General features: G+C 44.8%; 1 protein-coding gene across 1 annotated transcript; it reads left to right on the forward strand.

Moving 5' to 3' along the window:
- Positions 1 to 13105: 13105 nt before the first annotated feature.
- On the forward strand, positions 13106 to 22420 carry LOC142312894 (gastrula zinc finger protein XlCGF66.1-like). Its single transcript, XM_075351880.1, has 7 exons — positions 13106 to 13188; positions 14012 to 14138; positions 14825 to 14974; positions 15104 to 15283; positions 15367 to 15490; positions 15667 to 15798; positions 20748 to 22420. The coding sequence occupies exons 1-7, from the start codon at positions 13106 to 13108 to the stop codon at positions 21329 to 21331; spliced, it is 1380 nt and encodes a 459-aa protein (XP_075207995.1). The 3' UTR covers positions 21332 to 22420.
- Positions 22421 to 25383: the final 2963 nt, after the last annotated feature.

Below are 25383 nucleotides of genomic sequence, written 5' to 3' on the forward strand. Positions count from 1 at the left end.
ACAAGGAACAACAGCTTACCTGCGTCCAGCCAGCAACGAGGTGGGCGTGTCTTTCCTTCGGCTGCTCTCCGCCCCTCCGCTTCTATTGGCCGCCTGCCGTGGGACGCCGCATGAATCGCCCACTTAGAAAGGAAGTGGTTTGCCGACCACAGCGACGTCGCAGGGAAGGTAAGTATGTGTGACGGGGTCTAACGATATTGTGCACCACGGGCAGCGATTTGCCCGTGATGCAAAAACAACGGGGGCGGGTCGCTAGCGAGATCGCAGCATGTAAAGTGGCCTTATGTCTTTTTTCCATGTCTGATTTCCCCAGCAGTTTTCCATTTATTAAATAATCGTAGCATCTGTTTCTTCTTCCCATGTGCATAACCTTACACTTATCTGTGTTTTCATTTGCCATTTTTCAGCCCAATTCTCCAATTTACTCAAATCCATCTGTAGTTGCAAAGTGTCCTTCTTTGTGTTAACTACCTTACATAGTTTTGTATCATCTGCAAATACTGATATTTTACTCTGTAAGCCATCCACCAGATCATTAATAAATTTATTAAAAAGTAGGGGGCCCAATACAGACCCCTGTGGCACCCCACTTGTAACCCTGGCCCAATCTGAGTATGCACCATTAATAACCACTCTTTGTTTTTTATCACTAAGCCAGCTACCTACCCATCTGCACACATTTTCTCCTTAGCCCAAGCTTTCTCATTTTGCTTATCAATCTTTTATGTGGGACAGTGTGAAACGCTTTACCGAAGTCAAGATAAATGACATCCAATGATTCTCCTCGGTCCATGTGAGAACTTACATCCTTGTAGAAGCTGATCAGGTTAGTTTGACAGAAGCGATCCTTCATAAATCCATGCTGATATGGAGCTAAACATTTATTAACATTGAGACAGTCCATAATAGTATCCCTTAAAAAACGTTCAAACATTTTACCCACAACAGATGTTAAGCTTACCGGCCTATAGTTTCCAGGCTCCCTTTTACACCCCTTTTTGAATATTGGTACCACATTTGCTTGCCGCCAATCCAGTGGAACAGACCCGGTTTCTATAGAGTCTTTAAATATAAGGAATAGTGGCTTGTCTATCACATTACTTAACTCTCTTAATACCCGAGGGTGAATGCCATCAGGGCCTGGTGATTTGTCGATTTTAATGTTACTAATTCGGTTCTGCACTTCTTCCTGGGTTAGGCAGGTCATACGTAATGGGGCATTTACATGATCACTCTGCATTTCCCGTGGCATATCCTTTTCCTGTGTGAACACAGTTGAGAAAAAAGTATTTAAAACATTTGCTTTTCCCACATCGCTCTCTATGATTTTACCCTCATTGTTCTTTAAAGGGCTGGCACCATCAATTTTAATCATTTTACTGTTTATATAATTAAAGAATAGTTTGGGATTTCTTTTGCTCTCCTTAGTAATGAGTCTCTCAGTTTCTACTTTTGCTAAATTTATTTGTTTTTTTACACATTTTATTTTTTTTCTCTATAACTTTTTAATGCTTCTTCGCTGCCTTTTTGTTTTAGCTTCTTAAATGCCTTGTTCTTATTATGTATTGCCCCTTTTTCAACCTTATTTAGCCATATTGGTTTTCTCCTGTTCCTAGCCCTTTCCGTACGGTATGGCTAGCTCGCAGTGGGTGTTTAATTACGGATTTAAAAATTTCCCATTTATTTTCTGTGCTCCTGTTTTTGAGGACATTGTCCCAATCAATTCGGCGTAGGTCTTCTCTAAGTTGATCAAACTTTGCTTTCCTGAAATTCCGGGTTTTTGTAACCCCCCTCCAAGGCACCTTACTGAAGGACAAGTGGAATTGTTTAGAATATTCTGGTCACTATTCCCTAGGTGCCTATCCACTCGTACGCCTGTTATTCTATCTGGCCTGTTGCTTAAAATTAAGTCCAGAAGGGCTGTCCCTCTAGTTGGGCCCTGCACAATGACCCGAAACACACAGGGAAACTAAGGAGTGGCTCCATAAGAAGCATTTCAAGGTCCTGGTGTGACCTAAACCGTCTCCATGGGGAGATAAGGTATGCACACCAGTGACTATGTAAGGGGAATACATGAAATAGCAGAAACTGCTGTGTGAATACTGACTTGAAAAATCCAATAGCTATATGTAAGAGTGAAAATGTGAAAAATGGAATCTGCATTACTGCCATGAACATATGAATCAAGAGAAATTTAGCTACTGAATTGATCAATGCAATAGAGCCCCAACACTACGCCAAAGTATTTCTCTACGTTGGGGTCCCTAGCTTGTGTGTGTCCTCTCATGCAGTTAAAAAACTTACCGTGTATGGGAAGCTGAGACCCAGGCTATATATGCGTATGATATGGATTGGCAATAGGTGTGAGTGGGGAGGGTTCACAAACGAAAAACTACTAACAATAAGGAATAACGTTTGGAACACCATTCTAAGTCTGAACTGGGTGCAAAAACCTAAAAAAATCACTATGGGGAGATAAGGTATGCACACCAGTGACTATGTAAGGGGAATACATGAAATAGCAGAAACTGCTGTGTGAATACTGACTAAACCGTCTCCAGACCTGAACACAAGAGAAAGTCTATGGAGGGAGCTGAAACTCAAACTTGCCCAGCGACAGCCCCGAAACCTGAAAGATCTGGAGAAAATCTGTATGGAGGAGTGGGCCAAACCCCCTGCTGCAGTGTGTGCAAACCTGGTCAAGAACTATAGGAAACTTCTGACCTCTGTAATTGCAAAATAAAGATTTCTGTACAAAATATTAAGTTCTGTTTTTCTAATGTACTATTGTATCAAATACTTATTTGGTGCTTTTCTGTATTTATTTTTATTCTGTCACAGGTGAAGTGTACCTACGATAAAAATTACAGACTTCTCTATTCTCTGTAGGTGAAAAAACTTGCAAAATCAGCAGTGTATCAAATACTTATTTTCCTCACTGTAGCTGTATGAGGGTTTGGTTATTGCGGGCAGAGTTGTACTTTTCAATGAGACCATTAATTCTGCCACATAGTGTACTGGAAAAAAAATTCCAAATGCGGTGAAATTCCAAAAAACAAGTGCAATTCCACAATGGTTTTTTGTATTTCCCATGTTCAGTACATGGTAAAACTGACTGACAGTATGATTTGTACATAACAAACGTAAAGTTTTTGGGCTTTTCTTTTTTTAGGTGGTATAGAAAATTTTGAAACTTGTCAAAAATAGAATTGTCATTGCTTTTAGTGTCCTTTTCAGGGACCCATAACCTGTTCATTTTTCAGGATCTGGGGCTGTGTGAGGGCTTATCTTTGGCACCATGAGCTGACATTTTTTTTTTCCAAAACTTTTTATTAATTTTCCAATTTTTTATAAACATAACAAGATATTCAAGGTTACGCAAGGAAAAACATTTGTCTGACAATATGTGACATAATAGGGTGCAATGCCCCAACTTGATATTTTAAACTGATTATCTGATTGATATGGTCTCTATTAAACCAAGGCAAAAGTACTAAGAAATAACAGACGCGATACAAGTCAATTAGAGTCATTAAGCCCCTGAGCCAACCCCGAATGCTTCCAAATTTTCTGGCACGTCTTGTGGCTACCTTAGCGTCTCGTCTCCCTTTCCTCCGGAACCCACACCTCCGTGATTTTCAATTTACCCAGTTTGTCCTGGATATCATTCAGAAGGTACCATTCCGATTGTATAAAAGGTGTCATCAGATTATTTATTTCTCCCTGAGTAAATTGACTTTCAATGAAATTTCTCCATTTCCCAAAGAACTTGGGTGTCAACCTGTCTTTGTCCGTTTCCGCTTCCACTTTCTCCAGCCTCAATAAATTATGTAATTCCCCGATGACCTCTTTTATGGATGGTCCCTCCCATTGTATCCAATGCTTTAATATGGACCGTTTGGCTATCATGGCTATGTCATGTACTATTGTATATTTCTTCTTTCCCGGCATGTCCGATCCCCCTCTTACTCCTCCCTCAAAGGAATGAAAAATCCACACCATTAGCTCTAGATTTCCAGAAATTCCCCATGTTGCCTGGACAAATAATCTAACTTGATTCCAGAACCTGTGAATTTCCTTACACTCCCATAGTCCATGTAGCATATCTGTTTTTTCTCTTTGACATTTAGGACACCGCATATCTCTTCCCGGAATGTTGAAGCCCATAATAGCCCTGTGTAAAATTTTAAATTGGGTGTCTCTCCATCTCTCATTGGTAACATGTTTCCGCATCTGTACCCATCCCTTCAATATTTCCCCTACAACTTCCTGCCCTTTCAATTGTTTCCCCCACGCTGTTAGAGTACGGCTATCCTCCCCAGATATAAGCATTCCCCGAAATGTTCGGTAAATTTTGGAAACATTTACACTTGCTACATCACTTTCCATAAGCTCATCAATCAAACTCTTATTCAATTCCTTTCCAAGCTCCCCCAAATCTACAAATACTCCATGCTTCAGTTGTTCATACTGGATGATATGTGAGCTATTAAGTTCATACTTGTCAAGCACTTCCCATCCTGTCAGCCACCTTCTCTCCTCCACATTCATGACATCCTTCATTCTCTCGACGCCCTTCTCTTTCCATCTAGTAAATAGCTTATTTTCCCGTCCCATGGGAAAGTTCGGAGATGCCCAGGGATTTAAGTACTTAGATACTTTCCATGACAGTCCCAATTTCTTTCTTACCAGTTTCCATGTTAGCATAGTGTCTCGGAATAAGATTGAGTTCCTTATATGCCCATCCGCCCTGGACAATGGGGAGTGTAAAATGGACGCCAAATCCCACGGTGATGCATACTTGGCTTCCATGCCATAGTCTGAGTGCCTGCTTGTTCCTCTCAACCAATCAAACACATGTCTCATTATACACACCAGGTTATAACCCCGAACATCCGGGAAACTAAGACCTCCTTCCTCCGTTGACTTCATCAATGTTCGTAACTTTATTCTAGGTTTCCTTCCCCGCCATATAAAATCTGCATACGCTGAGTTGAGCCTATTTACGTCCCTCAGTTTTAGCAATATCGGGATCGTCTGGAATGGGTACAACAGTCTAGGAAAGCTCATCATTTTTATCAGGTGGCACCTTGCCAGTAGTGGTAGAGGCAGACCCTTCCAACCCTTTAGTTGTGCTATAATTTTCCTAATTAGTGGGCCATAATTCATCTCGTAAATTGATTCCACCGTTCTTCCTATATGAATTCCCAGATATTTAAGTGATGTCTGTGCTATAGGAATGCCACATATACAACCATCCCTTACATTCCCCCCTTTTAGGAACAGGATCTCACACTTTTTTTTATTCAATTTGAATCCTGAGACTAATCCAAATTTTTCAATTAGGGCTAGAGTCTGTGGCAAATCCACGCTAGGGTCCCCCATATATAGTATGACATCATCGGCAAAAAGTGCTGTCTTTATTTCAGTTCCCCTTACCTTAATCCCTTTAAAACTATTCGGGCCCTGCAATATTCTTGACAATGGTTCAATGGCCAAGTCGAATAGGAGGGGAGATAGCGGGCAGCCTTGTCTTGTTCCCTTCATCAAAGGGAACACGTCTGATAAAAAACCTGGAGTGTGTACCCTAGCTCCCGAGTTAGCGTAAAGATTCCTAATGTAAAGCCTCATTTTGCCTACAATCCCTGTGGCCTCTAGTACTTTGTCCAGCCAGCTCCAATTTACATTGTCAAACGCTTTTTCTGCGTCGAGTGTAACTAGAGCGGGTCTTGCCCCCCTCTCTATCTGTTCCAATCTCACCGCATCCACCACTAGTATTGTCTTCCGGATATTAGTGACAGCATTTCTCCCTTTAATAAACCCTACCTGATGCTCTGTAATGATCCTTGGAAGAATCATGGCCAATCTATTAGCCATAATCTTAGATATTATTTTTAAATCCTGGTTTATAAGTGATATGGGTCTATAACTAGTGGGATCATCCAGGTCTTTAGTTCCCTTAGGGAGTAATTTGATATATGCTACGTTTGAATTTTTAGGAATTTCCTCTCCTTCCAAAAATGCATTAAATACCGCAGTTAAATCTGGCGAGATCAGATCCCTCATAGCATTATAAAACTCGCTGTTAAAACCGTCGGGGCCTGGTGCCTTGTTGGTGTTAAGCTCCCCGATTGTTCTAGTCACCTCCTCAACTGTGATATCTGCATTTAGGTCACTCAGATCTTCCTCTGTTACGCTAGGCAAGTGCGCTTGTCTTAACCACTCTGCCTCGTCAGTCATGTCATTGTTTCCTGGCCCATATAGTTTTCTATAAAAATGTCCCAGCAATTTATTAATTTCCTTAGGATCTGTGGTCACCTCCCCCCCCTTTCTTTTTAGTTTGGAAATCACTGTCATTTTCCTGCTACCCCTTGCCAAATTTGCCAGCATCCTCCCCGCCTTGTTGCCAAATCTATGTAGCTCTGCTTCCCTGTGCGACCAAAATAATTGTTCCTTTTTTTTTGCCCATTCGTCGAACCCCCTTTTTGCCTCCAACCATCTGTCTTTCGTCGTGGGAGATCTATTAGCCAAATACTTTGTGTATGCTACCCGCACTGCTTCACTCTGGGCATTATAATTCTCATTGGTCTTCCTTTTGATCATGGCCGCATATCCAATCAGGCGACCCCTCAAGACCGCTTTTGCCGTTTCCCAGTATAGCACTGGGTTCCCTTTGTGTTCCTTGTTTTCCTCTGTGAATTCTCCCCACCACTCTCGTAATACCCTGTGGAAATTATCTTGTCTGAGAAGAAATGATGGAAATCTCCATATGATATCTGTACCTCTCTTGAACTGCTCTTTGATACCCAATCTCAACGGACTATGATCAGATATCACCATGTTTTCTATCACACATTCTTGTGCCCGATTAACTAGGCCTTGAGAAATCCAAAATTGATCAATACGCGACCAGCTATCATGAGGATGCGAGAAGTGTGTATATTCTCTATCATGCGGGTGAGCTAATCTCCAGATGTCCTTCAAACCCACGTCTTCTAATGTCACATCCCTATGGTCCGGCCTTCTGTCCACATCCCCTGTCCTCTCCTTCCCCCTCCTCCTGTCTTCAGCTGAGTCTGGAACTGTGTTAAAATCACCTCCTACTATGATGTTGGTCTCCCCATCTGCTAGTATGTTGGCCTTTATGCCATCATGAAATATGCTCTGTTGGGAGTTTGGACCGTAAACATTATAGATACTTAATTTACCCGCTGGACTAATGATTGTTAAATGCTGCCACCGTCCCTGGTCGTCTGCCTCGTGTGTCACTACTTCATGGCTGAGCTGTTTATGTATTAGAATCATTGTCCCCGCTTTCCTACCTTGTGCCTCTGCCCCATATACAGTACCCACCCAGTATTTCTTCATGCGGAAAAAGTCCTCCTTCCTCAAATGCGTTTCCTGTAATAATGCAATATCTGTTTTTAGTCTTTTCAGATGTCTTAGTATCATTGCTCGTTTGTTAGGAGATCTCAAGCCTTTCACATTCCATGTAGTTATTTGTACCATATTTGCCTTTGTATTTTGCTCTTACTACTTCCTCCCCTGTGGGCCCTGAACTCACAAGAGACGAGACAATTATTACCAGGTATAGAATTTGCCCCCCAGGCTTGATATATCTTTTCCCCACCTTGTATGTATAACAAATATAACAATAAACAAGTAACTGTAGAACACGTTTTCCCTTCTGGGAAATTTTTGGCTCTTTTCGCCATGCTGATGACTTCCCCTTTTCCTAGCCAAACTGTTGAGCTCCCTAGTCACCCCCCTTAGAGTATACGTTCTAGCCCCGGATTCACATGAGTCACATGAACAAGCCTTAAATAATGGCAAAAATAGTACAGTATGACAAAAACTCTATAAGGACTTCAAGTCCAACTTAGCTCTATTTTCTGGTGGTCATCCCCGCACTCAGAGCAGACAGATCCACTTCATTTACGCCTGGAAGTCGTTCCTGGACAAAGGCGAGTGAAAGTAAGAATGAAAGTGAATCTGGAAGTGGAACTGAAAGTAAGCGTGAGACTGAATATGCGAGAGAAAAAGAGTGAGACAGAGCGCGTGAGGTACTGAAAGTGAGCGTGAGACTGAAAATGAAACTGAGTATGAGAGTGAGTGTGAAACTGAAAGTAAGCGTGAAACTGAAAATGAGACTGAATATGTGAGGGAGGGAGAAAAAAAAAAAAAAAAAAAAAAGTGTGAGACTGAGAGTGAGTGTGAGAGTGTGAGACTGAACGTTAGGAGTAAGACTGAAAGTGAAACTGATAGCAAGCGTGAAAGCAAAACTGAACATGAGAGAGTGAAATCAAGAGAGTGAGAGAACAGGACCAGCAATATCTAGTTCAGTTCAGTTATCATGAACCATTTCCAACAGTTAGTCTCTGTGTTCCGAGCGAGGATTATTTTGTTGTTTTGGGCTCAATCTCCTTTCCTCTCTACTCTCCACCCGCGATTGCTCCTCAAAGCTCCTCGACTCTTTCCCTGGGCCTCTTGGAGATCCTCCTCTGCTGGTCCCTTCTCCATTGTTTCCTCTTTTTTGTCCATCAGCCCGATTCTTATCTTGTTCTGCCATGAGAGTATGCTCTGCTTCTTTAAAGTCTTTGTAATATGCAAACGAGCCATTAAGATTTCTGACTTTCAGTGTGGCAGGGTATAGCAGTTGGCATTTGACTTTTTTGTTATACAGGAATGAACATACTTTGCTGAATTCTTTTCTCTTTCTGGAGACTTCTGCTGAATAATCGCCGAAAATTAGCAGTCTGTTGCCTTGGTAATGCAATGGTCGCTGTCTGTCTCTAAAGGCCCTCAGTATTTCCTCTTTATGTTTATAATCAAGATATTTGACTATCACTTGTCTAGCCCTCAGCGGGGCTTTCTTGTTTGGGTTTGGATCCTCTCCCCTATTCGCTTCTTGTTGTCTCAGTGGTCCCACTCTGTGCGCTCTTTCCACTCTGAATTTAGCCTTAATGCCCAGGGCCTGAGGTAACTCCTGTTCACATATGTTATCCAGCTGTCCCAAAGATACCGATTCTGGCAGCCCCACAATGCGCAGATTATTTCGCCTCGATCGGTTCTCTAAGTCTTCCGCTTTATCTCTCAAATAATCGTTAGATTTCACTAGAGCTGCTATTTGCTCTTGCATAGCCATTATTTTCTCCTCTGAGTCAGATATTCTCTGCTCTGTTTCTGCCAGTCTAGATGCATGTCCACTAATCTGCTTTTGCATAGCTGCTAGGGATGTTTGTATGGCTGTTTCAATGGCCAATTTAATCTCTTTTGACAGCTGTGATGTCACTTCGGCAGCCAATTTTTTATAATCAACATTGAGCTCTTGTGCATGCTTGTCTTGGCCTGCAGGTGGTGCTGGTTTCTTAGTTCTCTTATTCTGAGCTGGGGATTTTCCACCCTCCCCCATTTGTTTACAGTATTTAGATAATGGTGTGGCGGCAGTTTCTTGTTTGCTTTAGAAGGAATGTTACTGTTTCTGACATGCAGCTTCTGCTGGCATTTATCATGATTAGACACCTTATATTGCATGTCTAAGTGATCAGTCAGGTCTCATGCGTCTCTGGCCACTCTTTGCTTGCTGCACTCCTCCTCCTCCTCTCTTTCTTGTTCCTCCATGTCCCCTTCCTCTATCCATTGTGTTTCTCCCTCTGCAATCCCCTGCAGCGATTTCTCTCCTGCTCCATCCTCCCCCGACCCCCCGCTCTCATCTCCTTCACTTCTCCCTCTCCTGCCTTCCATTACCACATCTTGCACTGGGGACTCTGGCACCTCCTCCATCAGGCTTGTCGGTGCCATGACAGTCTCCTCTTCTCCACGCCGGCAGTCAGGATCTCCACTCCTGCAGGGCCCCTCACCACCACCAGCACTCCTCAGTAAGTACCGCTCCATAGCTGTGTGCTTCCTGCTACCAGACGTGCTGCTCTCTGCTCGCTCACTTGCCCGGGTATGCTGTTTATCGTCTGTTTCTCAGAGGGGTGTCGGGAGCTTCTCCTCTATGCTGCCTCCTCAGCCAGGACCGGAACAGGAAGTCTCCTGACATTTTTACCACGTATTTAAGGCACCTTTCCACTAGGGGAGTTGTTTGCGCAATGCTCTAAAGTGTGCTTTACCCCCTGCGACATCGCTAGCGATGTCGTGCGCGATAGCACCTACCCCCGTCGTTCGTGCGACATTTGGTGATCGCTGCCGTAGCGAACATTATCGCTACGGCAGCGTCACACGCACATACCTTTTCAGCGACGTCTCTGTGACCGCCGAACAATCCCTCCCTCAAGGGGGAGGTGCGTTCGGCGTCATAGTGAGGTCACTGCGGCGTCACTAAGCGGCCGCCCAATAGCAGAGGAGGGGCGGAGATAAGCGGGCGGAACATGCCGCCCACCTCCTTCCTTCCTCATTGCCGGTGGACGCAGATAAGGAGATGTTCGTCGTTCCTGCGGTGTCACACATAGCGATGTGTGATGCCACAGGAACGACGAACAACCAATGGCATGCACCACCAACGATATTATGAAAAAGAGACGTGTCAACGATCAACGATTTTTGACGCTTTTGCGATCGTTGATCGTCGCTCCCTGGTGTTACACGCTGCGATGTCGCTAACGGCGCCGGATGTGCGTCACTAACGACGTGACCCCGATGATATATTGTTAGCGATGCCGCAGCGTGTAAAGCACCCTTTAGTCTTACAATCTGCTAGCTAGTTATTAGGTCCCATTATCCCTGTGTCCATCACCTGTACCTGTGCCCACCTTCCATACCTATCTGTCCCTGCCGTGCCCACCATACCTGCCTTACCCACTGTCCTGTCTGTCATAGTCAATCCTGCCTGTACCTGAGTCCAACTCCTCTCCTGGGGGTCAGCTGCCACAGTGCCGGTCACTACCCTGGGAGTGGTAACTGGTGTCTACCTCACGGTAATCGCTTAGTTGAGCCCATCCCACTAAAGGGTAATGCCAGGTTCCAGCTCACTGCCTCAACAACAAAGTCCGCGAGCGTTACAGATACACACTGATTCACACTCGTCTGAGCACAGCTCCGCTCCACACACATTGTACACACACGGCTTTGCTCCATACTATAGGCGGCTCCACTCCGTAAATATTGTACATACACAGGTCTGCTTCATACACATCGTACACACATGGCACCATTCCGTACACGTCATACACACACGGCTCTGCTCTTCTCCGTACACCTCGTACACACACGGCTCTGCTCTTCTCCGTACACCTCGTACACACACGGCTCTGCTCTTCTCCGTACACCTCGTACACACACGTCTCCGCTCCGTACACCTCATACACACACGGCTCTGCTACATCCACACTGTAAACCCCTCCTGACCCCACACATAACCTTCCCCTCATCCAGCACCATGACACCCAGCACAGCAGAGTCCTGCATACACGGAGGAGCTGATCATGTGACCCCTGACTCCTCCCCTCCATGTGACATCATCACAGGTCCTGGAAGCACAGAGCAGCCATATATCTAGTGTGCGGCTCTGCAGGTGGAGGTATGTGGAGATTCCCCATTACTGGGCGCAGGTGGCAATAACTGTATATTGCTTAAGGAGAACTTCCATCAGGATCAGACATGATAAGCTAAAGTTATGGGCATAAATGTGCTGTTCTGTTAAAGGGGGTTTCCACTACTAATGAGACCCCCTTTCTTTTATCCTAACACTTTCCTAATATACTTTTACTTACCCTGCTCCTGTATGCTGATCTCTCTGCAGTGTGTATATTCCTACAGTGATGTTTTAGCTTTGATCCTTCCAGTCTGGAGACCGTAATTGGACCAACCGAGCAGGGCAGGTCACTGGTGGGGGTGGGGCTGTCTCTGTGTGAGTGACAGCAGCCTGGGCACACAAGCCAGATCTAACTTCACTCTCCTCTCAGCGCGGTTTACAGTGACAAGAGCAGTGATGTGCAGATCATTAGATAGTAGATCACAGTAGATGAGAGAAGAGTGAAGTTAGATCTGGGCTTGCTGTCACTCACACAGAGCCCCACCCCCACCTGTCACCTGCCATGCTCAGTTGGTCCTATTCCACTCTCTAGACTGGATGGATCAAAGCTACAACGTCAGCATAGGAATATACACACTGCAGAGAGATCAGCATACAGGAGCAGGGCAAGTAAGAGTATATTAGGAAAGTGTTAGTTAGATATAATTATATTTTATGAATGGGGATCATATTAGTAGTAGAAAATCCCTTTTAATGGGTGTCTTAACTGTAGAAATCCACAGCCTGGTTATTCTTTATTAACCATTAGAAATGTTCTGCAATGAGCTGTTTGGGCGAAGGGGCATGACTGTTGGTAGGGTCTTCATCTCTGCCACGGACTTCCAGCTGATTCTCTAGTGTATTTCTTGCTGTTTAAAGTTCAGCGCCGGCGCCATTCTTTGGCAGATCAATCAGGTTGCAGGCGTCAGTGTTGAGGAGAGCCATTAGATCAAATACTTGATTAACCTCTTGACGGGATTGTGGGAAATGTGTCAATTTGCCTTACATGACTCAGGTTTTCAAATATAACTAAGATGGCCACCGATGACATCATAGACCCTCCCATCAGCATGGATCCACCAGATGACGCCAGACCCTCCCATCACCATGGATACGTCCAATGACGTCATAGACCTGCCTACGATGACTCCCATCAATCAGCTCATGGACTAACATTGTTCAACCCACTGACCAATGGACACATCCAAGTATGCCCACTTTAAGGCAGACCATGCCCATTTTCCTAGTTTTTATAAAGGCATGTTCTTGTTTAAATCTCTGTGTCTGGGCTGACTTTGGTCGAGGAAAGATGAATATCCGACTGTGTGTCTGATCTCATTTTTCAAGCATGCACTCGATCCACACCAATTAGATTCAGGCAGTAGGCAACTTGTGAAACTTTGTAAGAGTTCACCCTAATATCAGTAATATAGCACCCGTGTTGGCGCGTGCGCACATTAATCTCCTGGCTGCCTTCACAAAAGTGGCGCTTTGGTGGCGCACGCACAGATTATGATCTTGGCTTATCTGTTGCTGCGGCCATGTCCTAGTGCCCATATATGGACTATTAGAGATTGGAGATCAGTTGCCATGTGGGATTGTAATATGTTGCCCACCCTGCTTGATTTTAGTCTAAGCACTGTTGTTCCACATTCCTTTGGGTTTGATTACCGGTTAGTTCCCCAAATCTGTTCTTTTTATTGCAGCCACATTGCAGACTCTAAGGCACCATATCTATGTTTGGTGTTATCTTTTCCCAGTCCCAATAATTTTTTTTTTGATTCTTCACTGGTCCAATGCCCTGCCTGCTCTGTCACATACCCGACACAGATCCATCAGCTTTCTTTGAAGATTCTGATCATATTGCACACCTTAGTTCTTGTTCTTTGTAGTCCAAATTTAGGCACTGTTTATCTCCTGTCTTGCCATCACTTCAGCACTTCTCTCTGCCTTCAGGCTGCTTCCTCCGCGCTCCTCCAAGCAGTCAGGGAGCCTCCTTGGCGCATCATTCTGTCTTCAGGCCAACACCTCAGTACTCAACGGCGCTCCCTCTCTGCCCTCTGGCGGTCTCCTCGGTACTCCCTCTCTGCCCTCTGGCGGTCTCCTTGGCGCTCCCTCTCTGCACTCAGGCGGTCTGCTCGGCGCTCCCTCTCTGCTCTCTGGCGGTCTCCTCGGTACTCCCTCTCTGCCCTCTGGCGGTCTCCTTGGCGCTCCCTCTCTGCCCTCAGGTGGTCTGCTCGGCGCTCCCTCTCTGCTCTCAGATGGTCTCCTCGGCGTTCCTGTTTGCTCTCAAGCCGTTTCAGTGCTTCTCTGCTCTTGAATCGTCACCTCATTGTTAATTTCTGAACTTCACCTGTCCTATGCTTCTGCAATATCCAGTCCTCAGCACCAGTCATTGTTCTTCCAGTGTTTCTCTGGTAAGACATAATAATTAATTAAATATTACTATATTATTATTTTTATGTCATTTATTCCATGGCGCTTTTCATGTGAAAGGGGTATACATAGTAGGGACAAGTGCAATACTTATAAACAAAACAAGGCACAGACCGGTACAGGAGGAGAGAGGATCCTGCCCGCTGGGGCTCACAGTCTACATAAGACAAATGAGGGATTAGGACAGGTAAGCATTGTTTTATTATTTGTCAATTCCTTCCATAACGCTTTTATTATTTGGGCTCTGGAGACAGTAATAAATGTATTATCGCAATAATGGGGACTCTTTTTCAATTTTGATTTTTTTTTTTTATTTGGACTAAATTGAATCTATTGGAAACAAATTTAAGGAGACTTGTGATCCAATAAGGCTATGTTGACATTGCATTTCAGCCTACCGTCACTGGCCACAGTTTACATTTCAAAGCTCTGGAAGTTTTTAACCGACGGAGCAATTAACTTTTAATAATTTTCTTTCTCGGACATAATTTTTGGCAATATTCGCATATTTCAGGCAGGCACAACAATGCAGTCAACTACAATAGAATTCATTGGTCCTCTACAATTTTTTATTACATTACTGCAAATAAGTCAAGTTGTTATACCAGTGATGACAGTATGTTTAGTGCCATTCATGCTGTCAACCCATGTAGCCAGAATTTGACTGTAGCATCTGAAGACAAAGCTATGTCAGAGCCTGAGACACTTTCACATAAAGGAAATGTCTACAAGTCCCAGCTCATGACAAAAGAGAGACAACATTATCTACACTTTATAATTTCCTTATATGTTCCCTTATTATCTCCAGTAATTGTATTATTCTAACATGTTATTCCTTAAGATTTTACATCAACTCATCTTCTCTCCATTCAGGTCCCTACAATATTGGATCCTCTCAGTGGAGATCTTCTACATAAGATAATTTTCCTGATTGACCCATCAAGGATGAATAAAGACATGAAAAAAATAGCGAAGAGGATATTACACCTCACCCTAGAGATCCTCTTTCAGCTTACTGGAGAGGTGAGAGATTCTGATGACGTCACATTACATCATTCTTATCTATGGGAATAACAGATGGACAGAACTGGAGAGGTGAGGACTCTGGAAATGTCTGTAGTGAGATTTATTAATGTGTCTCTCCATAACCAGGATTACACAGTAGTGAAGAAGACCTCTAGTGAGCGCTGTCAGGCCCCTGTGTCTGAGGCACGGAAAAGACCCCTGAGCCCAATCACGGGGCCTCCACCTCACCCCTCGATACATGAGGACATCAATGACCAGAAGATCCTAGAACTCACTTACAAGATGATTGAGCTGCTGACTGGAGAGGTGACACTGCTGGGAATGCTGGGACATTATACGGTAATGCTATGAAGGGATCGGGGAGATGACGGTATCACTGTATGTGTTAGGTTCCAATAAGGCGTCAGGATGTCGCCATCTATTTCTCCGTGGAGGAGTGGGAGTATTTAGAAGGACACAAAGATCTGTACAAAGACGTCATGATGGAGGATCCCCAGCCCCTCACATCACCAGGTAACAGGAATAAATAAACGTCTTTAATAATAATTGCTGCAGTGAAGCTAAGTTGATGTAATTTTCACACACCCATATTCTGTATGTAGTGAATCTGTAAATATGATCATATATTGTTTTCTCAGCCATTTTGCAGGCTTTTGGAATGGCTATAATAATAGTTTTTATTTCTATAGCGCCAACATATTCTTCAGCACTTTACAATTTAGAGGAGACATATACAGATGATATCAGAGTAACACATAACTCAACAGATACCAAGAGGAGTGAGGTTCCTGCTCGCAATCTTGCAATCTATGAGGAAATAGGTAAGACACGAAAGTAAAATGGTAAAACGTGTGGTCCAGTCATCAAGATAATAAATAGTGTATTCAAATAATGCTGCATGAACTGTTCTCTAGGACAGAGTGCTATTAACTGCATGGACTGTGCGTAAACAGATGATATGAGGGACTAGATTATGAGGACATTAGATTAATTAGGTGTAATGCCCATACTGGTGTCTCTTCGCTGTCCTGTCCCCCTTCCCCAGCGGGGATGTCAGTATAGGTGATAAATCAGGTATAATAGTGGGACAGTGTAAAAAAAATGTAGGAAAGAGAGGGAAAGGAAGTGATCCAGCACAATTCCTCCTTGATTTAAAACATTTAGGATCTTTATTGGAACTTCTTTAAAAACATGGTGAAGACCGAAAATAAACTTGTGTAGTAAAGGCACAGTTCATGAGGGCTTTACGCGTTTCGGACTGAAAATAAAACCAACTAGTCCTTAGTCATAAGTGGCTTATGACTAAGGACTAGTTGGTTTTATTTTCAGTCCGAAACGCGTAAAGCCCTCATGAACTGTGCCTTTACTACACAAGTTTATTTTCGGTCTTCACCATGTTTTTAAAGAAGTTCCAATAAAGATCCTAAATGTTTTAAATCAAGGAGGAATTGTGCTGGATCACTTCCTTTCCCTCTCTTTCCTACATCTCTGCTACCGGTCAGGATAGACCGTGGGATCCTGGCACCCGCAAGGCTGATCAGTCCTGGGCAGCAGGTGAGCTGAAGACTTTTTTTCGTTTATTCATTACTATTTGATTTGTCCTAGTGTAAAAAAAATGCATGTTTATAACTGGGATTACTGTGAATTAATCAAATTGTCTGGAGTAGTGTATTCCAAAGAACTAGGGCAGCACGAGAGAAGTCATGGAAATAGCAGTGGCAGGTTCAGATTATTAAGGTTGTTAGTCTTAGGCAATTCGTGAAACAGAGAGGGCGGTAGACAAAGATGAGACAGGAGATGTAGGGAGGTGCAGAACTGTGTAGAGCTTAATATGTGAGAGTAATAACGTAAGGGGAAATAAGATATATTTAGCAGCGCAGTTCTGGCCAACAGATGCTCAGACTTTTTTTTTTAAGTAATGGGTGTATAATGGCGTGTTTGAAGCCAGAGAGCAAGATACCGGATAAAAGGGAGAGGTTAAATATTAGTTAGGTGGGTGGTGACAGCCAGAGCAAGGGCCTGGAAGAGGAGAAAGGCAGTGGCGTAACTAGAGTTCGATGGGCCCCTTTGTAAAAGTTTGACCTGGGCCCCCCCACATGTTGGTCAGTTTTAAATCCTATCAAGACATACAAGTTGTGCTTCTCCCCCATTATTTAGTAATGTCCATTATCCTGTTCTAATGTACCCCAGCTTGAGCTCCTTCCTGGTATATATGTCCCCTATCCTGGTATATATGTCCACCTATTGGTATATACTGTCCCCCTTCTTTGCCCATCCTGGGATACTCTGTACTCTGTCCCCTCCTGGTATATATACTATCCCCCTCCAGGGCCCATCCTGGTATATACTTTTTCCCTCTTGGTATATACTGCCCCCCTCCTGGAATATACTTTCTCCCTCCTAGTATTTACTGTCCCACTCCTGGGGCCCTCCTGCTATATACTGTCTCCCTCTGGCATATATTGTCCCACTCCTAGGTTCCTCCTGGTATATACTGTCCCTCTCCTGGTAAATATGTCTGTGTTCTAACACAAAAAAACCTAAAACATTGTACTCCCCCTCCCTGGCTCCCAAGTCGTGCGTTGTCCTCCTGTGGAGCCAGTGATAAGAAGCCGGCAGCTTTCATTGGCGTCCGTGCTATGGCAATGTATGACTTCATTGTCATGCGCCGCCCTCAGTCACTGGGTCTCCGATAAAAGCTGCTGGCTTCTGTTTGGCCAGCAATGTGCATTTCAGCAGGATCTGCACACTCGAACTCACATCCAGCTGGGGCCGGCGGACCCCTGGACCCCCGGGCCCGGTAGCAGTCGTGATCCCTACAACCGTGATTGTTCCGCCCCTGGTGAGAGGGAATAATCTGGTGCAGCTTGTAAGGTGAAAGGAAGCTAGGAAACTTTTTCTGTGACTGGTTCAAGAAACTAAGTTAGCTTGATGAAATGTAGGAATGACGAGAATGCATGATATTAGGGAATTGGAAGAAAATTTCCTGTCGGACATGGTCTAATTTTTTTAATTGAAATCATTGGCTAGATTATGAGCTCTGACGTAGTAATTGGGGCCTGCACTATAGGACTGAGGAGACAGTGAAAAGTGTCAGTGTCATGGTTTAATGTCACAGCATAAAGAAGTACAGTATGTGATAATATGTACAGTAGTGATGAGTGAGTACTACCATGCTCGGTACTCGTAATGAACAATTGGATGCTCTGATGGACGCAAGTCGAGTATAATGAAAGTCAATGGGGAACTCGAGTAGTGTGGATTAGCACATGCAGTTTTAATGGGTTTTAGGGGGGGGGTTTACAAAGGGGGATAAAAAACCCTAAGAAACCTGTAGAGAAAAAACTAATAATCAAGGCATCCATACTTTTGTTTCACACGGCGACATGGCCGTTTATTCTGCCGGCAGCACGGGTGTCACACAGACCGCACACTGATGTGATCCGTGTGGAACGTACCAGAGAAAACAGCTGTCCCTTAAAAAAATAAAATAATTTTTATACTTACCTGTCTCCGGCGCTCCTCTTGCTTTCGGGTCCCACTCATTATGCTCATGCATATTCACTGCACTTACCATGGACCCTGAAGTAACAGCAGCACCGGAGACAGGTAAGTATACAAGTTCATGCTGTTAGTGTGCTATCCGGGTAGAACACACACACACGGACACATGGATGGCCTTACGTACCTTCCCCACGAACCATCACGCACGTGTGTTCAATGCACGGACGTTTGAAAAAGGCCTTAAAGTGCATATGGCAGTCAGGGAGTATGTGAGAAAGACGCCACGTAGTAGGACAGACTTATCAGCATTTTACTCTACAATAGAGGTGATAGGCAGACTGAAACATGAACCTAGGAAGATGCTAGGCTAGAAGTGAAAAACTACAGAAGAACAGTCTAGTGGCCTAACCACATGGTCTACCAGGTTTTGTTTTCAAATTGAGGCTACATTTACAGAACCACATTTAGAAACTGAAAGACCAAATTTGGGAGGAAAATGAGGGGTGCGTCTTATAATCCGAATGTAGCTTACCAGTAGGTGGAAAATGGGGACTGTGTTGGCTGCGCGGGGGCTGTGTTGGCTGCACAGGGGCTGTGTTGGCTGCGCGGGGGCTGTGTTGGTGTCAAGGGAGAAATTTGGGTAAGACTGCTAATGAAGTCTTGTTCAGGGCACCAGATGCACGGGGCCAAATTAGGTATCTGCGCAGATATGAGACTCAATAATGAACACAGGACATGTTCTCTGATTGAGCTCAGGCTTGCGTCTGAACTTTTAGTATTACATTTCAACCTTCAGACATGTACAAAAGTATCAATCTGTCTTTTCTCTCACATCAAAACAGTATAAGGAGGTGTGTAGGGACATAGAAACCCACATTTCATCCCACAGATGACACATTCCTTTTTTGTGTTAAACTACTGATAAGCATAAATACTTTATTTGTTCATTGTTTGTACATCTCTTCACTCATCCTTGGTAACCCCTTCTTGACTATACAGCTTAGAATCATATTATGGCATCTGTGCGATTGTGTTACATCACCGCCGGAGTCGGCTCCAGCGACTTCTGCTCCGATCGCCAGGCGATGCCGTGTTTCTGTCGTGGATGGTGCTGGTGATGGGAGAGAAGTCGATGGCAGCGGCACCAGTGGGCGCAGCCTCCGATCATCCACTAGGCTGGGTTAGCTTGGGATCTGCAGTACTGCTGGCTGACTGTGGGTGGCATGTGTCTTCCAGCTGAAGTTGCCAGCGTTCAGCTACAGCCAATGGGAAGACATCACACCCTTCTTATTTCCCCTCCTGTCACATGATTACTACCAGATATAGTTCTGATTTTCCTGGCTCCTGTTACGTCCTATTCTGTTGGTGATTCCTGTGTTGACTTCTGCGTGTTTTTGACTACCCTTCTGCCTACTGTTTTTGTACCTTGCTGCCCGACCCGGATCTGACCTCTGCTACGTTTGCTGACTACGTCATTGCCTGCCGATTCTGTCCCTGTTCCGCAATTCCTGGTTTGACCCTGCCTGACTACTACTCTCATCGGACTGCAGATCTTCCACAGGTAGTGATCTCCAGGGTCCTGTGTAATTCCAAATCCCTGTATAGGGGTTAAAGGGTTTCAGGGTTCTGGGGGTCCTACTTGGTGAGTGGCTTCCCCCTAGCCTCCCCTTTACAGCCCATCTGAGTCTGTGGATCCAGGCAGGCGTTACAGATTGCCATATAGACATACAGATTATGCAACTACATCTATATTTTGATTATTTACATACAAAGATAATCTTATTACATTTGAACAAACAATCTATAGCCCAGGCTACCTCCACATTGGCTGTTGTGTGGAGCAGGGCAGTGTGGTGGGTGTCCCAGATTCTCTGTGAGCAATGCGGGCTTCAAATAATAGCGCCTGGATTCAGCGCATGCCCAGATGGATCTCTCGGCTCAAGATCTTATCTGTGCAAGCGCCACCTCCGGACCATTTATCTCCCAGCAGCGAACTTAAGGGAAATAGCGCCCGAAGGTGGTACGTACGCAGATGAGATCTCGACTTGTCATTGAGCCAAGAGCTCAATCTGCGCAAGAGCCAACTCCGGGCACCATTTCTTTGAAGCCCACACTGCCGACAGAGCATCTGGGACACCCCCTGCAGCGGGGGGTACGTCTTATAATCTGTTGTGTCTTGTAAAACGAAAAATATGGTAACTGTTATAAAATGCTGAAATATTATATAACCAAACTTAAAAGAAAATCTTATTTTTATTTTTGTTAGGTGAACATTTCAGAAGCTCAAAAAAACATGAGATAGCTACAGAATTTACAGCGGATGACCGTGGTATCGCACAGAATACACATGAACAGCCTGTTATTGTCCCATCTATGCCCTTAGTACCTCACAGTGTATATAAAGTATGCTACCCTGTCCAACTGCTCTTCGTTCCTGATTCATTACAGACTGTTAAGCAAATTCAAAATGAAAGTAAGAATGATGAACATCAAAGAATTCAAACGGGAGAGACTTCATATTCATTTCCTCAAAATAGGATATTTGTTCCAGACAGAAATTCTGTTGTTATAAATGAGAAAGTGGAGAAATCATTTTCATGTTCCGAATGTGGGAAATGTTTTAAACAGAGATCAGATCTTGCTAACCATCACAGAATTCACACAGGGGAAAAGCCATATTCATGTTCAGAATGTGAGAAATCTTTCAACCGAAAGACACATCTTAATAGACACCAGAAACGTCACACAGGGGTAAAGCCATATTCATGCTTTAAATGTGGGATATGTTTTGTTCAGAAATCAGAACTTGAAACACATGAGAGAAGGCACACAGGGGAGAAACCATATTAATGTTCAGAATGTGGGAAATGTTTTACCACAAAATCAACTCTTAATAAACATGTGAGCGATCACACAGGGATGAAGCCATATTCATGCGATATATGTGGGAAATGTTTTGTTCATAAATCAATGCTTGATTTACATGAGAGAAGGCACACAGGGGAGAGACCATATTCATGTTCAGAATGCGGCAAATGTTTTTTTGAAAAATCAGTTCTTAATAGGCATCTGAGAGTTCACATAAGGAAGTAGCCATTACCTTTTTGTCACTTTACTTGTCAATAACATAAATTTGTAATAAAGCATACAGCAATTATAGTCAAGTGAGAGAGCGAGGGGCGTGGCCTGAGCAGCATGTGAGGAAGACCTGTGTAGAGACAGCTCCTGCAAAAAACTCCTGTATAATCCTGTCCAGCTGGGGTTAAAGTTTGTTTTACTGCTTTCCTGGAGTGGTGACCTCTCCTAGACTGAGGGGGCTTCAAAGACCTGAGTGATATGACCAGAACTCGGGCTGATAAGAAGCGCGGGACACAGGCCACACTCATGGACGCTGGAGCTTCATGTGGGGGCAGGGCGTCTGATGCAATAGCTCGCCTCAGCAAGTTTGCACGAGATCAGCCTGAGATACCTGGAGCTGTTAAGCAGTGTGCCCTCAGCGTGGAGGAGATCCCAGGACAAGAACTGATGGAGGAGGAAGAGCAGCAGGGAGCTGTGAGTATGTTGGCTGCTGCCAATAATGTGGAGCAGGGGGACAACCTTAGAGCTACAGATGAAAACACAGATCCTGGGAGAGCAGAGCCCACCCTCAGTGATGTGCTTGCAGCAGTAAATACCTGCAACAATATGCTAGCCACTTTGAACATACAGATGGGAGGAATTAAAATGGACATTTCATCTATCAGGCACGAGTTGCAGGGGGTCAATGTACGGGTGGGGGCCCTGGAAGACCGGGTCAGTGCCACAGAGGATAAGCTTCCCCCTCTGACTCGGGACCTTGGCAGAGCAATCCACAATATCTCATTGCTTAGGGCTAAGGTGGACGATCTAGAAAACAGATCCCGCAGAAGCAATCTCCGACTGGTCGGGGTCCCAGAAAAGGCAGAAGGCAATAATCCAGTAGCTTTTTTTGAAATGTGGCTCCCCAAGACTTTGGGTATGGATCTGTTTTCTCCTTTCTTCACTATTGAGCGGGCACATAGGGTCCCCACTAGACCCCCACCACCAGGGGCACCCCCTCGTCCTATCCTCCTCAAGCTACTGCACTTCAGGGACAGGGACACTGCGCTCCGCAGAGCCCGGGAGATTAAGGATCTGGCTATTGACGGCCATAAGGTCTCACTGTACCCGGATTTTTCCACTGAAATCCAGCAGAGGAGAGCGCAATTTATTGATGTCAAAAAACGCCTGAGGCAGCTGCAGATCTCTTACTCAATGCTATACCCTACCAAGCTGCGAGTGGTGGCGGATGGTGGGACAAAGTTTTTTGACACTCCAAAGGATGCAGCCGCATGGCTCGATACCAATGAAAAAGGACTGCGCAGAAATCACCGCTGAGGATTATTGCGGATTCCTTGCTGTTGGACTTGCTGAGGTGAACGTGCTATGTTTCCCAGCTGGAACACTTATGGACGGTTGGCAGGAGCCACCCAGATAGGTTACTATGCAGTTGATGACTGTTCAGGAATTTAAACCGTTATGTGCTCTTAGGGTTATGTTTAGCCCCACTTCCCTCTGTTTGAGAGGAATGTCCTGGTTTACTGTGTATGTTTTTATGTTGTTTGACCTTTTTGTTTTATGCACCTGTTTGGTCTATGCTCATCTATGGGAACTGCTGCAGATGGGTCCGGAGGTCCCCGCTTGCTGCCCCCTGCTGTTACATATGTGCACTCACCCTTATGGCGAAGGAGGTTAATATAGTGGCCTGGAATGTGCGAGGATTGGGTGAAGCCACTAAAAGATGTGCAGTTTTTCTGTTTCTACAGCAGCTTAAGCCAGACATAATATTCTTATCAGAAACGCACTTGGTGAAGGAGCGGCTCCACTTGCTCCACAAAAAATGGATAGCCCATGAGTATCACTCTGTATATACCACACATTCCAGGGGGGTGAGTGTCCTGATACACAGGACAGTGCCGTTTGAGTGTCTTAAAGCTTCTGTGGATCAGGAGGGTAGATTTGTATGTCTTTACTGTGTCCTTCATAATGTGCGCTGTGTTCTAGTTGCAATTTATATTCCGCCGCCATACACAGGGGAACCATTGAAACGTATTCTCAATTTTGTTGCTTCCCTCCCTGAGGTCCCCACCCTATTAGTAGGAGACTATAATAATTACTTGCACCCGTATTGGGATAAGTTACATACAGGGAATATCTCAGTGGGGGCGGCAGCTACATCCCTTGCCAGACTGATGGAGGAGGTGGGATATGTAGATATTTGGCGTATTAGAAACCCGCAGGTCCGGCAGTATTCATGCTATTCTAGTTCTCATCATTCACTGTCCCGGATTGACCTGGCCATTGGAAATGCTCAGCTGCTGCCTTGTGTAGCTTCAGTCACGTACCTGGCCAGGGGGGTGTCTGACCACTCCCCACTACAGGTCCGTCTAAGGCTTGGGGACCCGGACCGGCTGGCGGGGATACCTTGGCGGCTCAACCCTTTTTGGATACAACTGATAGGGGGCACTCTGACTGACACTATACGGGAATATTTTGTGACAAATGACGGTACGGCATCTAAACATATAGTGTGGGACGCAATGAAGGCGTATGTTCGTGGGACATATATTAGGGAAATTTGCACCCGAAAGGCGAAAACAAGAGAGCGCACTAAGTATCTGACGGACACTTTAGGTGATGCAGAACGACTTCTTATATCTAACCCTACAGATGATGCCAAGCGGGACTTAGAGAGGGCACAGAGAGCTCTGAGAGACCATATGACTTCCTTGGCCACTAACAAACGCTTTTTCCTTAAGCAGCGGTACTTTACGGAGGGGGAGAGTGTGGGACATCTCTTGGCTACAATTGCTAGGGCGCAGGAGGGATTGACCTATATCACCAAATTGAAACTTGACACTGGAGAGGAGGTGAGGGACAGCGGGAGGATTGTGGAGGTCATGCAACAGTATTACACCCAATTATACTCCTCTAAATCGCATTATGGGGATGAGGAACTGCGGGACTTTGTGGAGGAGATCACTCTCCCCAGTCTGTCAGATAGTGAGAGAGATTCCCTGAATAGAGATATAGACCTGGAGGAGCTGGAGGAGGCGCTCGGTCAAATCCAAAATGAAAAGGCCCCAGGTGCGGATGGACTCCCGGGTGAATTCTACAAATTATATACCCATCTGCTGCTGCCAAGACTCTTGGATGTGTTCAGAGATGCTGAGGAGAAGGGATCCCTCCCTGCATCCATGAGGGAGGCTATTATTGTTCTGATTTTAAAACCCGGGAAAGATCCGACCGCGCCTGACTCCTATCGCCCAATCTCGCTGCTTACATTAGATATTAAATTAATCGCTAAAATTCTAGCTAACAGGTTGTCCCGGGTGATCACGTCAGTGATCCACGAGGATCAGACTGGATTCATCCCCAATAAATCTACTTCCATTAATTTGCGACGTTTATTCCTGGGGATACAGCTAAGTTCTGAGGGGAGAAACAAGGAGAGAGCAGTCCTGTCATTAGATGCAGCCAAAGCCTTTGACAGTATTGAATGGAATTTCCTATGGGTAGTTTTGGAGAAATTGGGTCTTGGCTCCAGATTTATTGGCTGGGTCAAATTGTTATATGCCTCTCCGCGGGCCAGGATTCGAGTTAATCGTTGTACCTCCTCGTCTTTTAATTTGGCCAGGGGCACGAGACAGGGCTGTCCTCTCTCTCCATTACTATTTGCAGCGGCAATTGAACCATTGGCGGCTATGCTTCGTGCATCCGCTGGCGTAAAGGGGTTTGAGATAGGCGGTCTGGAGCATAAGGTTTCCCTCTATGCGGATGATTTGTTGCTGTATCTCAGGGAGGTGGGGACATCGGTGGGCCCAGCAATAAATATTATTATAGAA

This window comes from Anomaloglossus baeobatrachus, chromosome 5, assembly GCF_048569485.1.
Source record: "Anomaloglossus baeobatrachus isolate aAnoBae1 chromosome 5, aAnoBae1.hap1, whole genome shotgun sequence".
In the NCBI taxonomy this organism is placed as follows: Eukaryota; Metazoa; Chordata; class Amphibia; order Anura; family Aromobatidae; genus Anomaloglossus; species Anomaloglossus baeobatrachus.